This window comes from Nothobranchius furzeri, chromosome 2 (assembly GCF_043380555.1).
Source record: "Nothobranchius furzeri strain GRZ-AD chromosome 2, NfurGRZ-RIMD1, whole genome shotgun sequence".
In the NCBI taxonomy this organism is placed as follows: Eukaryota; Metazoa; Chordata; class Actinopteri; order Cyprinodontiformes; family Nothobranchiidae; genus Nothobranchius; species Nothobranchius furzeri.
The window spans coordinates 79,143,693-79,161,416 of record NC_091742.1 but is presented as its reverse complement, the minus strand read 5'-3'; the positions used below and the strand labels follow the sequence as shown (position 1 = coordinate 79,161,416).

General features: G+C 41.0%; 1 protein-coding gene across 7 annotated transcripts in view; it reads left to right on the top strand.

Moving 5' to 3' along the window:
• Nucleotides 1–17,724, top strand: part of si:ch211-200p22.4 (phosphatidylinositol-binding clathrin assembly protein) — a 129,843-nt gene that overhangs the window by 85,083 nt on the left and 27,036 nt on the right. For 3 of the 7 annotated variants that reach the window (XM_070548031.1, XM_070548030.1, XM_070548029.1), the window contains exons 8-11: nt 2,944–2,985; nt 5,079–5,099; nt 11,518–11,603; nt 11,694–11,817. In XM_070548031.1, coding sequence (XP_070404132.1) covers nt 2,944–2,985; nt 5,079–5,099; nt 11,518–11,603; nt 11,694–11,817 — 273 coding nt within the window. The remainder of the gene's footprint in view (nt 1–2,943; nt 2,986–5,078; nt 5,100–11,517; nt 11,604–11,693; nt 11,818–17,724) is intronic. The other 4 variants (XM_015946344.3, XM_015946339.3, XM_015946341.3 and 1 more) reach the window with 3 other exon arrangements.

Genomic DNA, 17,724 nt, shown 5'->3' with positions numbered 1-17,724 from the left:
TCGGTTGTTCTTTCTGATGTTTTATAATTCCAGTTATTAAAACATGAAAACACGAAGCAGATGTGCTCAAAGCTTTAATACGTTCATTTTTCACATGAAAACTGCAGATTTTGCTCACTCAGCTTTGCTGAAACAAGTATACCCCCACTGCCCCATATTTGCTACACACACACACACACACACACACACACACACACACACACACACACACACGTACATACATATGTGTGCCAAAAATAACTGTAAGATGGAGGAGGTGGTTAGGCGCTCCGTTAGCTCCCTCCACCTCTGCCCCCACGCTCCTCCCTCCCTGACAAAGATGGATACTCAAGGGGTTCTCCTTTTCCCCACTTCCCACAGCTCATCCCGCTTTCTTCGTTTCTTCCTCCAACAAACCTAAAAAAAAGCAGAAACCATTCCCACTAAAATGTCTTTTAATTCTGGGACACCCTGCCTTGTAAACAAACAGATAAATATACAGTGAATAATTAATGCCCTGCTTTGTTTTCAGATTTCAAACGTGTCAAGGATTTTTTAAACTTTTATCCGAGATTTGTTTTTCCACCACGTCCTGGGTGAATACATGTCTGACGTAGCTCTGATGCAAGAACTTTTAAAAGCCTAAAGCAACAAATTTAGTCTGGATAAATAAGACTTTTATTGAGTAAATTTTTTTACTTGACAGGTGCAGCAACTCAGCTAAGCAGAGCAGCTAAGCTAGGGGAAGTGGCGCAACGAGAAATGTGAATGGTTTGATGCAGAAGGGATCAAAAGAGTAAACGCAGACTCGCATTTAGAGGGGAGATCAAAGACGAGGAGGAATCCTGTTCAGAGCTGAGCTGCCTTCCTGATGTTTGCTAACGATTGCAAACTATTTATTTTCACTGGACCCAGAGGGATCCTCTATTGGCCTGTGTCATATAACACATTGCAGACCAGAGCGAGGCTGTTTTACGGTGCCAGAGAGAGTCGAGAAAGAGAGGGAGGGTAAACTAATGTGACAGACAAACTATAAAATAAGAAAAGAAGACGTACAGTTCACAGTAGCTGTCTGTGTCGAGCTGTATTTCAGGGCTCTGTCACAGCGGGTCACTGAGGGTTCGTACACCGGTGCTTCTGGCAGGCAGCCACGGATGGAGACATAAAGTACAAGTGAACTGCTACAGTCTGTGCTATCAAGCTCTCAGCGTTCTGGATTCTACGTCCATCATATCTCTAAAACCAGCTCCTCACACCGTTACACCGACTCGGGCCGAATATGGGAAGCAATTACTCGACTCGAGAGGATAAAGCAAAAAGAAAGTCAATTTATCTGCCGGGGAAGGACGGTTATTACACTTAGACTTTAGGAAAGTGAGAAATTTCTTGAAATTAGTTGGAAATGATTAACTTCAAGGTTAGAAAATACTCAAAACGAACTCGCCACACTTCATTAACAAACCAGTTTAAACCTAAACATTAAAAAACCAGAGCACATCACGGGAGAATTCTTCTTAGTTTTCATCTTCATGTTTCTTAGTCTTGAAGGGAATTTTCAGCCATTTTGGGGGGAGAAGTGTTTATGTGGAAAAGTGAATTATTATCTCACATAATACAGATGCCTGCTCAAGTCCTGCAGGATCAGAGCACAGATAAAACGTGACTCGCCACGAGCACGGAGCGGATGTGGTTTGGTTTCTGTACGGCTTCCGCAAACACTACAAGTCACCGATTCCAATCAGCATTCTCACCGACCGTGTGCCTGGAGTATATTTTCTAGATGCTGCTCGCGGATTGCCATGAAGTTAAAGAAATTATGACCCAGACAGGAAGTGAGATAATGTTCAGGGAATCGCATCAGATGCATTTCAAAATAAAACCCAAGTTGCCTTTTTTTAACAGCTGTTTTTTTTAATTTATGACAGGGATATCAGTTTACAGTTTGTGATAGTTAGCGTTGTTTTTTATTTGTATTATTTGAATAAATAAAGTTCAACGAAAGTAACATGAGAGAAAAATCGTGTGAAACCCTGAGATTTGGTGTTGTTGCAGGAACTGATTTCCAGAGAGGTTCAGCTCATGAAGATCTGTTAATCCTAAAGCCGTGCAGATAGCGGTCTGCATCCGTTCTTTAGTCCGTGTGAATCAGCTGTTAAGTGTGTCGCTGCTGTCCTAAAACAGTTCCCGTCAGCTTCATTTCACAGCGATGCTTTCACAGAATTGTGAGTTTTATATCAGTTATTTCCGATAGAAAGTCAAGAATTTAGTTGTTCAGATTTTTGTTGTCTAACCACAGATTTCTGTATAAATAACCTTGTCAGTGGTGTAGTTTCATAAATAGTTGTATTTTTTACAGATTTGAGCTGTTTTAAGATGGCAGCAAATGCACTTTTCAGCGTATCCAATCATATTGTGCTTCACAAAATATATAAATCATCTTATTATGACACGATGCCTGCTTCACATTAAAATGAACCGAAAGTTCCAGAAGTGTCAGAAAACCAAGAAATCATGCTCCGGATCAAAGAATTCAGCTAAATTCCAAGAGTTAGTTTTTAAGTAGCTTGATAATATTTTATCAACACTTCATTCACCCCCTTAATGCCTGATAGTACAAGGACATTAAGTAAAGGTTATTGGTGACCCGTTCGAGTGGGACACAATGTTCTTTTATCTGTCTGAACACGTCTACATGAATTTTATTTGTTTTTGTTGATCTCAGTGTCTGAGTGTCACCACAGCATCCTTCACGCCTGCTCCCACTCACGGGTCGCACACGTTTATCACTGTGATCATCATCAGTCACTGTCGGCCCATCAGCCGGATCACATGTCATTTGCTTGTTTGTTTGTGTTGACGAAGCCACTGCATGACATAACGATTCCCGTATTTTTGTTTTCTTCTCCATTTGACCCCTCCTCCCCTTTTCTATTATTTTCTGTCTTGTTTGTTTTTTGACGACAGCAAGTTGGAATAGATCAGGGTGACATCCCAGATCTCTCACAGGTCAGTGAACATGTCACCTTCCACTTCTCTATCTGAGTCTTGCTTTTTTGTCCTCGTTTTTCTCTTTTTTTTATTTATTTTTTGATGTGCACTTCTGATTTCATTATTTCTCTTCATGCTTTCATACAAAGACTCACATCTATTTGAATCCATGTATTCCAACCAACCCAACCTTCCAATTCACCGTTCATCTGGTCTTTTTTTTTTAAATGTATTTACCGAATTTTGTCTAATACAACTGTTTAAAGTCTTCCCTTCTTTGTTTTTACTCCTGTATTCTCATTGCTAATCCAGGTCGAGGTGTACTTGATTAGCTGCCGCCATCAGCAGAACTGATAAAAGGGTTTGTGCGTTTGTTTTAAAACCTCGGGCAAATGCGAACAATAAGCTCGGACCTTGAATTGGAAACAAAACAAAGATAATGACTCGAAGAAAAACTCCCAGAATGCTTTCTGTGTAATCATCAAGTGTACAGATTTTGTTTTTATCTAATTGTGAAACTGGTTCTGAAATAGCTTGAAGCATAAATTATTTGTGTGTTGGTGAACTTCAAACACGAAGTAGATTTCCTCGGTTTGCCACCTTTAGATTGTTGAACATGATGGAAATGAAAGTCTTCAGCCTCGGTAACAAAACGAGGTTGCAACTAATGATTATTTTTCCTTCTGTACTTGTAATGGGTGGCCTTAAACAGTTGATTTAAACACTGCTGTAAGGGCCTCATTAAATCTCCTGTTTGTTTTCTCAGTCATCGGTTCAAAAACTCTAAGGCCTCGTGTTTACAGCCGTGTAAAACACAATGAAGTCTTAACTCTTTTGAGGTTCTGTTACTAGATAATGTTTGATGACTTAGAAGAATTATTGAAACTATAATTCGGTCATCAGTTCAGTTGCGAATAAAGTCTTTGGTTTTAGGTGAAAATAATTATTTTGAAGAATTTAACGGTGCTTAATAGGAAAAATGAGGAAATCAGCTGAAAACATCCTAAATGTAAGGCTTTCAAATCACGAGGGATCACTGGAGGTAGTTTGCCTCTTTGTGTGTGCTTTCCATCAGATGGTTCTGTGGCAGTCGAGTCTTATGAATGACATTCATCAGGTCTTTATTTATTTATTTATTTTACTAACATGACTATTATGACAGGCGTTGCCAGGCCTGACTCTTGAGTTGATAGTGGTCATTGACTGTGGAAAAATCCAAACATCTAAAAGCGTTTGGATCATATGGTAACGTTCCCTGGTCCTTATTTTTCTTCAGTCTGGTGGTTCTGTGGATGGTCAGTCCTTATATTGATCAAGTCTTCCTCCAGAGTGGGAACCTTCTCAGCTCAGTGGAGGGTGTGGAATGTGACTGGGTAATAAGTAATTATACATTGATTACACCGTAAATAGGCTGATTAGTCTTATAAGGCTTCACCTTCAAAGTTGCTGTCTTCTGAATGTTTGAAGTCCTTTTTAAAACTCTGGTTTAAAATTCAAACCAAATACGTACAGCTTCAGCTGTAGTTATTAATGGTGAATGTCACAGCCGTCTACCCAGTGTTGCACAGACACACCATTCTCTTGGTGGTGCAACCATAAACCATGTGTTTGTGCTGCAGTGATCCGCATAACCCTTAGAGTCTGTAAATGTTCTGAAAACACTTTTTTCACAAGCTGCTGGCTGTGTGCATCCTACTTAAGAGTCCATGTCAGGTCTGTCCTTTGTGCACCGTTGAAGTAGTGTGATGATGCAGTAGTGTGTAACTTGACAAAAGGGCAAGATGTCTGCCTTTTGCGTGTTTATGGGTTGGGCTGAAAATACGTGTCCACCAGTTGATTATCCTAAATGTTACTGCTTTGCTTTAGAGGCAATAGATGGCTATCCCAGTTTGACAAACGCAGGTTATTTGGGTATAGAAATCACATCAAATATTTTTATTCTGTTGAATGCTTTCTTGTTAATAAATTCATATAGCTTGACTGACCATTTGTTGAACTTGACAACTTTGCTGCTTTCCAGTCCAAGAATCAACAGGACCCTTGTACGCTCTAATGAACATGGCAGATAGTTTTTGGATTAACTGTTTTTCTTCCCCTCCTCTCCGTTGCAGAAGACTAAAGGATCATACATTGTAGGTGATGGGTTGCAAACTCTGCTCACTAACCACTCCTTAAAGGAAAATTCCAGCATTTAACCTAGATTCCCAAAGTTAATTTCCCAGACATTTTCTTTCCATTGGGGACAAAAAGTCTTTGGTATCCATCCCATGTTGAGCAAGGAATGTCTTAAGTGTTATCATTTAGTGCAACAGTCAAAGAGCTTGTTTTGGCCTCTGACCGCCTTAAATTTTGCATGGCCTTAGATAAACAGAAGCAAGCTTCCTGGCATGACCATGGCTTTGCTCATTTTTGTCTTGTTTAAATGAGTGAGACTTTGGATATTTGTTTGTGGGCATAATTTTGCATCATCTAATTATATGACTAAGATGATCAGATTTTCAGTAAGCATGTGGGAAGCAATGGGCTGGGTCTGGGACCAGTTGTAGGAACGACACCTTTTAGCTTTCCTTCCAAACCTTTACTGACCGTACACCATGTGGATTCAGTTTGCTGTTATCTTTAGCATTTTAAAGAACAAACCAAAACTAAATGCTTACAGAACATCGCACGTTGCTAGAGGAACATAGCATGGTAGCAAAAAAGCATGTATTAAAGCAGCATTGCGATCAAAATAAACATCATACACACTTCAGTAATTACCAAAAAACCATGTCTTTTCAAGGCTTAAGCCCCGGTGGTCAGTTGACCAATTTTCTATTATTTCAATTATTTAATGAGGAGAAAATCATATGTGTTCTCTGGGGGAAATCTCTGATTTATGGTAACATATTTTTGTTAGATTTCATGGATGCATAGATTTTTATTAAAGTTTGTTTAATGCTGTATTATACACTGCTCACAAGAATTAAATGAACACTTTTTTTATTGGGCCTGGCATGAAATCCGTTAAACCTGTCTGATAATTTCCTGGTTGATTAAGCAGCTGAGAGCATTGTTAATCACTTTCAGCTGTATCGGTGTTCATGGACTTAACGACAGGTGCACTAAAGTGGCAACAATTGCAAAACCCTGAAAACAGGACTGGTTTAACATGTAGAGGTCATTTCAAGTTTCTCCCTCTTGATCTTTTTCGGCTGGTTTTCCACTCGTGCTAGTTTTGGCTCTCTACTGGCAGCATGAGGCGATTCCTTAACCCTACAGAAGTTGCACAGGTTGTCCAACTTCTCCAGGATGGCACATCCACACGTGCTGCAGCAAGAAGGTTTAATGTGTCTCCCAGCACAATCTCCAGAACATGGAGGAGATTTCAGGAGACTGGCGGTTATTCTCGGAGAGCTGGACAGGGCCTTAGAAGGTCCACAACCCATCAGCATGACCGATACCTGCTCCTTTGTGCAAGGCGGAACAGGCTGAGCACTGCTCGTGCCCTACAGAATGACCTCCAGAGGGCCACTGGTGTGAATGTCTCTATCCTAACAATCAGGAACAGACTTCATGAAGATGGCCTGAGGGCCCGATGTCCTGTAGTGGGCCCTGTGCTCACTGCCCAGCACCGTAGAGCGCGACAGGCATTTGCTCAAGAACATCAGAATCGGCAAGTCCGCCACTGGCGCCCTTTACTTTTTACAGACGAGAGCAGGTTCACCTTGAGCACCTGTGATAGACGTGAAAGAGTCTGGAGAAGACAAGGAGAACGTTATGCTGCCTGCAACGTCATTCAACATGACAGGTTTGGTGGTGGGTCAGTGATGGTCTGGGGAGGCATATCCATGGAGGGATGCACAGACCTCTACTGCCTAGGAAATGGTGCTCTGACTGCCATAAGGTATCGAGGTGAAACCCTTGAACCCGTTGTCAGACCCTACGCTGATGCAGCAGGTCCTGGTTTTCTCCTAATGCACGATAATGCCCGGCCTCATGTGGCAAGAGTATGCAGGCAGTACCTGGAGGATGAAGGAATTGAAACAATTGAATGGCCTTCACGATCCCCTGACTTAAACCCAATAGAACATCTGTGGGACATTATGTTTCGGTCCATTAGGCGGCACCAGGTTGCTCCTCAGACTGTACAAGAGCTCAGGGATGCCCTCACACAGATCTGGGAGGAAATGCCACAAGACACCATCCGTTGTCTCATTAGGAGCATGCCCCGACATTGTCAAGCATGCACACAAGCTCGTGGGGGCCGCACAAGATACTGAAAAGCAATTTGAGTTGCAGAAATTAAGCTAGTTCATTTCACTCTGATTTTAGGGCGTCTGCACAATTGAGCCCTCTGTAGGCTGATAACTTTTATTTCCATTAAAAGACTTGGCATCATTTTGTTCCTAAGACATTGCCCTGTCGTTATTGTGTAGATATCCAACTTCATATTGAGATCTGATGTATCTAATGTGTTTCTTTAAAGTGTTCCTTTAATTTTTGTGAGCAGTGTATGTTTGTATCACACAAAAAACAGCCTCTTTTTGTGTTATTTTTGTTTGAAAAACTTTTAGCTGATTTAATGATGTAGGATTTTGATTAAGGTGTAAATGCTGGGGTCAAAATGACCCCTTTTCGCTGTTTTAGAGTTTAGTTTAGTTTAGTGCTGTTCTGGTGTTGATGGAGTTTTAAACTGCTAACCTTCTCTGCCATCATGCTAATGCTAGCTTGTATGCAAACAAGAACGAGTAAAGGTTCCGTTCATGCTGTGCGTAGAGTTGGTGTCTTCGCTGATGTAGAGAAACCTTTTTTCCTGCTGCTTGTGGGGTCTTACTGTTAAGTTGTAATATATTCAGCTGCCACAGACCCAAACCCACTTCCTCCACTAATGGAGGGGCTAGTCTTTGTTATAGCTGTTGTTTAGAAGGTGAAGCACAATGTTAGAGACAATATAGATAATAGAAAATGTAGTTTTGTTTTTGATTCAGTACCTTAAATAACATAAATCTGACTCTTTTAAAGCTTATTTGTAGTTGCAAATTATTTAAATTATCTGATTCTAAACATTCTTGTTCCCCAAAAAATAGCAGAATCAGAGTAAATATGGTTTAAAATAGTGGAATTTTTCTTTAAGATCCTGCATGACATGCATACTCACTGTGTTGTAATGTGTGTGTAAACACACACTGATGTGTCGAGCATTCACAGACGCACTCTTCACATTTTTATTCTCCCTTTGTGGAGTTCTGATATCATCTCAGTACAATGCATGTTCTGGTTTCAGATGGCTTGCTTCTAGCTGTCATACACACACACACACACACACACACACATGCTCAGATGTCTGGCTCAAGAAGCAAAAGGCCATGGAAGCTCATGAATAGGAAATGAGGCTTCTCCTTCCCTCCATCTTTATCTGCATGAAAATGTGTCTGCTGCAAGTTTTTTGTTGCTCATTTGAAATCCACGCTCCTGTTCCAGTGTTGTTTATTTAATATCCAACCTTTATGACAACATTGATTCAATGTGCTTCACATGACATGCTTTAATAGGGAATGACCTGGTTACTTTGGTGTAGAAAGACAAAAGTCTCCATCTAGTTTGGATATTTGCGCTTTTTAAATATATTCCTCAGAGGAAGTTCAGAGATGTGTGTGTGTGTGTGTGTGTGTGTGTGTGTGTGTGTGTGTGTATGTGTATGTGTATGTGTGTGTGTGTGTGTGTGTGTGTGTGTGTGTGTGTGTGTTTTGAGCTAATATTGACCTGAAGTCTTTCTTTTTACCCATTGAACCCCACTGACAGTGAAAGATGGCCTCTTTTCATCCTTCGTTTCTTTACCAACCAGGCCACATTTTGGCGAGAGCTGATCTGAGCCAGCCGTGACCTCCTAAAGGAGTTTGTGTTTGAGACGGAGAGACAGACATGATGTTGTCTCGTTTGCACAGAGGAAGAATTTTCCCTCCTTCTTGCTCTTCAGCCCAGCTCCAGCTTTTTTTGTTTTTCCATCTTGTGTTTTTAGGTTTCGGTTTGAAAACAAGCCCTGATTGTGTTCTGATTAGTGCAGCATCCTGGCTGACTTTTGCTCTTTTCTTTGTGAGCATTAATGAGAAACCTAATGAGCAGAAGACAGTTTTTTTAGCAGCACAAACAACTGGAGCTCCACTTAGATTTGCAGCTGAATTTGTAGCAGCATAGCTACAGCTCCTTAGTAACATGCTTAATGTTGTCCAATTTAGTCCAGCTGTCTTTTACACACCATTTATTTTTCTTTTGTTAAATAATTTTCAAGTTATTAAAGGAATGCATGTCAGTAATCATCATTCCTGCCAGTATTTAACCTAGGGTAGTTTAACGTTTGGTGAAATCTTTAAAATCCTGGTCCTCCTGGGCCACCGTCCTGCACACAGAGCTTTTTCTGCTTCAGCTCATCTGGTTTTCAATCAGTAGGCTTCTGCAGAGCTTGATGACCTGCTGACTATTTAATCAGGTGTGTTGGAGCAGGGAAATGACTGAAACATGCTGGACAGGAGAACCAGGGTTGGACACCACTGACCTACGCAGGACTCTCAGCTGCTACTACTACATCAAAATGTAGGCTAATTTCTGTAAAATTAACAAATGTTTAGCTAATTATTGTGTTTGCTTATGTTGATTATCTGTGGTGACCATCTTGAATTATTAGTAAATGATCATCCAGTTACTTTGAGTTTCAACAAAATCAATTCGGGGTTCGTGAGACTGTTTGCTAACAAATAGAATTTACTCAACATTTAGGTTTAAAGCAAATGTGTTGGGAGATTTATACCATAGGTGACTGGGACGAAGCCAAACTTCTGCAATCCCAAATTTTAACTTAATACACATCAAACAATTTAATTTAGCGAAGTCCCGCAGTTTTCTATCCTGTCAAAACCTGCTTTTTTATCTTGTTTTGAGAATTTTATGGTAATCAAGAGCCGAATGTGTCTTATTCATTGATCTTGGATATTTTTTCTTTTTTCAAATGCAATTATCTTAACGCACTAGCAGAAATTTTCTCTTGATTTAAGATTTAGACTAAATGAAAGTATTTTAAACTTGTTTGAAGGCTAATTTTTGGGGTTGATTAGCTGTGGTGTTTGAATTAGAGTGACTCCTAAAGTTGATCAGTTATAAAGGTATTGTCAGTGATTCTTTTGAGACTCGCTAAAGTTAATCTAATGACTCATTGCTTATAGTTTGGGTTTAATCCCAGTTTTTCAGTTATTTCACACCCCTTTTTAGCATTTGGGATAGTCAAAAGTACTGGATGCTTGTAATATTTTCCCAAGGGCCTATTTACCCCCATGTTCCCAAGTTTTAGTTCAGAATCTGAATAGTTGAGTTTTTGACACGCTTTGATTTCTAAGGTGTTGTCTAAATCCAAAGCCTAGAAACCTTGACAAACCGTAGAGGTAACAAATGGTTTTGCGGGTCGGTCAAGCCGTGCTCCATCGAAGCCTCAGCAGATCTACCATTATTGGCCTGAACAGTTTCAGGTCCAGCCAACCACAGCGTTGTTGGTGTAGAGACTTTGGGTGATGGAGGAAAACTAAAAAGATGTCAATTCAGAAACAGCGCTCAAGTGAAATGGCTTTGGCATCAACTCTGGACAACTTACACTTGGCCTTTCTGTTTGAGACCGAGGTACTGAATTTGTTTCTTTGAGGGTGTATGGCGGACCCATTGACTGATTTTTGTAGCGAAGAATACGTCGTATAGCTCTGATAGGTGTTGTCCAGTTGTGTGCGGAGACTGTTTGAGAGACAACCGTAGATTATGCGTCATGACTGAATTGTTGCAGTGGGTCATGGCCAGACTACATATTTACATCTATAGGATGGATTGCCAGTCGGGCAGACTACGATGGGAAACTGTTGCCTTAATGGCACAGTTTGAAGCCCGGACCTTCAGTTATGTTGGCTTTATATTTATGTAAGTAATGACGATAACTCTCAGACACTAACACACAAAATATGTTTCATTTTCTATAAAGCATGCAAGAGTCATGGCGATTTTTGTGTTTGCCACCGTGGATTAGTTGTGGTGGCCATCTTGACCTGTTTGACTCCACAAGTGAAAGGCTTCATGAGTGATTTCACCTTTTTGTTGGCAGGTTAGGGTGTTTCCAAGTGCAGCCAGAAAGTTTAGTCAGAACTAACTCAGAGCTGAGCCAAACAGGGTGTGGGGTGCTCAGCAGGATCTGTAGGTGTCGTTACCCACCCGCTCATGTGGAGTTATAAGAAGAATCTCTCCTCTTTGCCCTCAACCTTTTTCCCGCACTCTTTGTGTTTCAACCTCCCTCTTTGTTCTCTGTCTCTCTCCTTTGAGTCCCCTGCTAACAATGTGAGTGTTTGCTGCATGTTGCCATGGCTATTCTTGGAGCCTGATGCACTCTGTTACCTTCCTGTGAGACAAACTAACGCTGGGTTCTCCGTTCTGTGTGTATTTGTGTGTCTTGGTGAGGTTTTGTATTTAAAAGAGGGAGACTGGGATTTCTCCAGAGCCTAATGGTGAATTTGTGTTTGCTCAAATCTGTGTCCCTTTCAGGCCCCCAGCAGCCTCCTGGAGGCTCTGGAGCAGCACTTGGCCTCTCTGGAAGGCAAGAAGACGAAGGAGTTGAATGCAGACGCCAGGTAGTTCAGATCCCTCCAAGTTAATAAAAGGTTTTAAAAGATTGTCCTGGAATGGAGTTGAACATTGTCATTTTCTCCTGCTTTGTTCAGAGCGTCCACCCTGTCTAGCGCCGTCTCGTCTCTGTCCTCCACGGGCATGTCCTTCAGCCGTATGGACGAGAAGGAGAAGCAGCAGGCTCTGGAGGAGGAGCAGGCCAGGCTGCATGCTCTTAAGGTAACAGGGTTTAGTAGATTTGGGTTGAATCACCTCTGAAGTGGTGCTGGACCCCGAGGTGTAGCAGCAGAGAGGCCATCAGCAGCAGGTCAAGGAGTTACTGCTGCGTCTCCTTTCTTCTCCGTTAGTTTATCGGGTTCAAAATGGCTGGATTCAACTTAAATCAGGTTATTAGCTGCAATCTGAGCTCATGTTGGGTCTATTTAAGTGTTCAGCATAATTTATTAGTCGCTTTCAGAGGATTTCCAGGTCATGTCAGACTGTAACCACTCGTTTTTAGGGAAAGAAATACTCCAATCCGACTCTGATCTCAGCTTGTGTAGATGTCTACAAGCATTTATTTATTTTTGAAGCAGCATATACTGTTGTGTAACCATTCTCAGCAGGATGCTCCTTCAGAACAAGAGCGAGAGAGAGAGAGACCAAGTAACGACGGGCGCTTTAGAGGGTATGGATGTAATTAAAGCTATACGAGTAGAAGGGCCCAGGCTCCAGTAAAATAAATAATATAGATGATCGATAGACTAAAATCTATTTTACTGCATGTTTGGTTTGGTCTCAGGCCTCAGCTCTACCATCCCTGATATGTTTTCAGCTCAGGCTGAAACCCAGAAGTAAAAACAAAAGTACCAAGACCGTGTTTACAGGCTTCTTGTGGGTGCTTAAAACCTTGAAAACGCATGAAATGTAATCTATTGTTTTCAAGGTTTGTAAATTCTTCCATTTTTAATGAAGTGCGACGGGGATGGGTTTTGCACAATATCATCTGACTTTAGTGGGACGATCAGTTTTTATTTATATGCGTCGTTCACGAATGTGAACCCCTATGATGTGCTGGAAAATCTCTAAAAATACAAAATAGAATAGACTTTATTGATCCCACAGTGGGGAAATTCTCTTGTTTCAGCTGCAGAAACGGAGAAAAGGAAGATAAATAATAAAGGTGCATGTCTACACAGATAGGTAGCAGGCTAGTGTTGTAATCTTTAACCACTAAAAACCACGGAGAAAAAATGAAACGTGGGCTCCAGAAATGTGCAGCACAAAGGACACCGATGTACTTTGTTATGGCTCAAGTATTGAACGCGTACTTTAATATTGCATATTGCAAAGCATCACCTTTAAAGTTATTTTGGCAGAGGTGAAATAAACGTGTAAATTCATAATAGGTCAAGCTGCAGGAAGAGGATTTTACTGTAAAACAACAGCAAATTTATGTTGTTTATTTATTTTAAATCAGAAGTCAAACTTTTCAACACAAGCAAGGTTTAATACCGACAGGATCTAAAGTCTTTGGTAAAGTGGTCGCGAAACTTCCAAAACAGCTTACTGGGAGCTTTAAAATATTGACTTTAAAAGATGATGGTAATTAATTTTGTGCATCCAAAACTAATCCCCATAATCTTGTTTAGATCTGGCTTTCTTTGGTGAGAACAAAGCAGAACGTTTACTTTAAACACACGTGATACCCACAATGTACATTTTGCTAACAGACTTTAACACAACACAGCAATGTCATAAATCCTGTTTGATTGTGTTCGTTTAGCTATTTATTTACTGTTTTATTAGTTTGTTACTGTTGATGGTTCCTGCCGGAGTTACGGGTCAATCATTGTTTTTCTACAGCTTTAATCAACCACAGGTTAAAGACCAGGAAGTCGGTGAAAACTGTTTTACAGTCACTCGCTTTGTTCGGAGCTGAGGGTCACCTACAGCATGTACTCTGACACCGTGTGTGAGATTTTGCATAAGATCCCACCTAACCGCACGTTGAAGCTTGACCAAAGTTGACGTACTATGTCTAACCTTAGATGACCTTAGAGTAAGACCCTGGCGATTTGCATTCCTTCAATAAATAATAGGCGTTTCACTAGAGATGAATATCTGTAAACAGGAAGTAAACAGGAATATTGCATTGTTTGATGTTGTGATACTACATCATTATTGTGGTTTACTGTGTGGTGCATTTCAAACTCTGACTGCTAGGTGGCAGCAGCTTTTATTGCCTTCAGTCTGTGGGAATGAGGTCTGGTTGTATCTGGATGTGTCTGGGAAGCATCTTGCCTGTGTTTTCTGTTTAAATTAAGTCTTAAAAATTGCAAAATCTTCTTGCTTTTGGTACAACAACATATCATATCTCTTGTATTGGGATGTGTAATGTGTATCTGTCATGGTGAAGAGCGAGCTGAGCCGGAGGACGGAGCTCTCGGTTGACCAGTGGATTTACGTTCCTACCCTCACCTATAATATAATATGTTCTCAGATTCTTCTTGCCAGTAAACATTTCCACCAATAACCGTTTTTAAGAAAGAGATCGGTGCAGGGTGCATTTTATTCGATATTGGAGAAAATGGCATCAAACGAATTCATTAAACTTCAGCTATTTCCTCGTCAGACCAGACCAAGGTTTTTGAGTTTGAGGTCTAAGCTGTGTCTGAGGAGGAGGGCCAGCAGCTTCTGTGGTGAGCTGAGCCTTGGAAAAGAAAAATATGTTGGCATCGTTCTTTCTCCTGCAGCTCTGTGAGTTCTGCCTTACAGCAAGCTGTGAGTGAGCAGAAGCCGTGGGACTACAACTCCGATGCACAGCAGCTCGCAGAGAGTGTGGGCACGGCTGTATGTTTACGAAAAAAGCTGTTTTTGTTTTGCGTGTGAGCTGGAACGTGTGATCATGCTCCACCTGTGCTGCCGGGGAGTCTGTGTGTGTTAGTGTGATTGAGTTTTAGTGTGTTGTTTACGCCGTGCCCTTGGTTGCCCAGTTTATTGCTGAGGTCCACCGATTACTTTTGGGTTTAGTTGGAAGAAGAGAGGCAAGATTACGCTGGAGTGAGAAGAGAACACGGAGAGGGAGAGAAAGCGCTGGGGTTAGGAAGGGTCGTCCAGAACTTCCAGCCCAGCTGCACGCTCTCTCTGGTGTCCATATGGACCCGACACGCACATCCAGAACCACTTACGCACTCAGCTACTGTCCAGCTGGGGCCTTAGCCCAAACAGTAACCGTTTTCTTTCTTCGTTTGTTCTCACTACACCATCAGAATAAAGATGCGGAGCCTGCCGAGTGAAGCCGGTACAGCAGGAGGTTCTGTTTATTCATCCGCTCATCCTTTTAAAGGTGGGAAGGTTGTAAAATGTCTTGGAACGTTTCCTTACCTTGAAGCACGGCAGTAAATTAAAACCCCTGGCTGGCCGTGTTTAAATAAACCAGATGAAGGAGATTTGAGAAGATGCGTTTTCACTTCCTCTGTGGCCACCCATACTAATAATCTTCCCCACTGCTGCACTGGAAACGGCCTCAAGTGGCACATTTCCTCAGAAAACCTTGTTTTTTCTCCCTCTGACGGCACAATTCCACATCATGAAACACTCGTATTGATTTTTGTGGAAATTCTAAAGGGAAATCTGATCAGAAGTGACAAAATCAGCAGAGCATAATAAAAAAAATAAGCTATTGTGTTGCCATATTCAACAGGTTTGTATTGATTCTGTTGATTTTCATTTTTGTTTTGAGGATCAAAACACAGTCATGATCAGCTCATTCATCTGAAAATTACATTCAGAATCCTGTTGTTTTAATAAATGTTGTATAAGATATTTTATCCTAAAATAAAAAATAAAGATGGCAGAAGACGTGTGTAGGAGTCGGAACAGTGAGTATTTTGAGGAATGTATTAATCCTGTTGGAGTCTTTTATGTGGGGTGATAGTCACAACACCATAATGGCGCTTTTTAAGCATCAAATAAACAATAAAAACTAAACGTTTTAGAAGGCAAGACTAGGGATATCCCAAAATATTGAGACAGAATGTTTTCTCTCAGTAGAGCTGATATAAAGCCAGGCACATCTAAGGCTCGACGTCCAGCCTCAGACATGAGGGGTCTGTTGCTATGACGCTAATGTTCATCTGCAGTTTACATGTAGAGGGAGAGGATTACTAGAAAAAAGCAAATAAAACTGAAAGCACTCCAGAATGTTCTGGTGTGTTTAGCAGGTTGCTAGTGTGGTTTTGTTATTGGTGACATTTTAGCTTATAAATTAGTCAGAAAACATCCAGATGTCTGCTATGAAAATCGACCCAAGGAACTGGCAGCACATATTTCCCATCAGCTGTTAGGAATGGGACTCCCCACCGCTACCAGCAATACAATAGATCAATGATACGGCGAAACCCTCCGCTGATGCAATTTGATCCGATTCATCCCTGCAGACGGATTTTTAAATGATTTGACAACGATTTTCAACTTGACACAATTCATTACACATTACAAAGAATCTGGTTTTTAAACGGCACAATCATTATTCCTTCCCATTGTTCCCTGTGATGGATGTATTTGATCTTTGTTTTTGAGTAATCAATAACTTCAACATGATTAGAAAACACACTTCATCTTGACATATTTTTATTCTACTTTCTTCTGTTTAAGTAATTAGAAAAAAAGAACCCTCCATGTGAATTTTCACTAATCCAAACATTTTCTACATTCAACACTCGAAGTTCCGGTTCGCAGATCTAGTAAAATGCTCGGAAGAATGTGTTGCTGCAGATACCAGAGACCGTCACGGACTTCACGTGTGTGCAAACTGTTAACGGTTTCCAGTAAACAATTTTATTTTGATAAGTTATGAGAGGAAGCACATCTTTCAGTGTGTCCGACAATGTTTTATTTTAATTTTTTATTTTATTTTTTTACTGCGGCTGCACACCACCTAGATTAAGCTAAAAATGCTGGTGGTACGTTCAATGCACCTCGTAAATGAGGACACGGCAGGTTAACTATGGAGTAATCCATGTAACCATGGTTTTTACTGATGCGACACATTGAATAATATACTGAGCCATCAGTTGTATCCTATGCACACTGAAAGTATCGGTTCAGTCGCATCACCAATGTCATCAACGAACCACTGGTTCAGATCAGTGAATGTCTCCATCCCTACCCTATTCATCAGCATTGGTAACAGAAAAACCCATGTCGAGCTCTCTAGACAGTACGGGCACATTAACGGAGACTATGTTGCATTTCTGCAGTTGTGCATAACGGTTGTTTTGTAACACATGCACATAAGTAGAACTTACTTTAAATGGGATGCAGACCTGTGATTTATCGTAATGCCTTCCAATGAAAGCGTAAAATAAACTCGAGTCAACATTATGTACATGGAGGGAGCAGGACCTAAGACCTATTGACACTTTGCACCTACAGGTGCTGGCCAGTAAATTAGAATATCATCAAAAGGTTGAAAATATTTCAGTAATTCCATTCAAAACGTGAAACTTGTACATTATATTCATGCAATGCACACAGACCAATGTATTTCCAATGTTCATTACATTTAAATTTGATATTCATAAGTGACAACTAATGAAAACTCCAAATTTGGTATCTCAAAAAATTAGAATATTCTGAAAAGGCTGAATATAGAAGACACCTGCTGCCACTCTAATCAGCTGATTTACTCAAAACACCTGCAAAGGCCTTTAAAAGGTCCCTCAGTCTTGTTTTGAAGGCACCACAATCATGGGGAAGACTTCTGACTTAACAGCTGTCCAAAAGACAATCATTGACACCTTGCACAAGGAGGGCAAGACACAAAAGGTGATTGCTAAAGAAGCTGGCTGTTCGCAGAGCTCTGTGTCCAAGCACATTAACAGACAGGCGAAGGGACGGAAAAAATGTGGTAGAAAAAAGTGTACAAGCTCTAGGGATAACCGCACCCTGCAGAGAATTGTGACGACAAACCCATTCAAAAATGTGGGGGAGATCCACAAAGAGTGGACTGCAGCTGGAGTCAGCGCTTCAAGAACCACCACGAGGAGACTCATGAAAGACATGGGATTCAGGTGTCGCATTCCGTGTGTCAAGCCACTCTTGAACAAGAAACAGCGCAAGAAGCGTCTCGCCTGGGCCAAG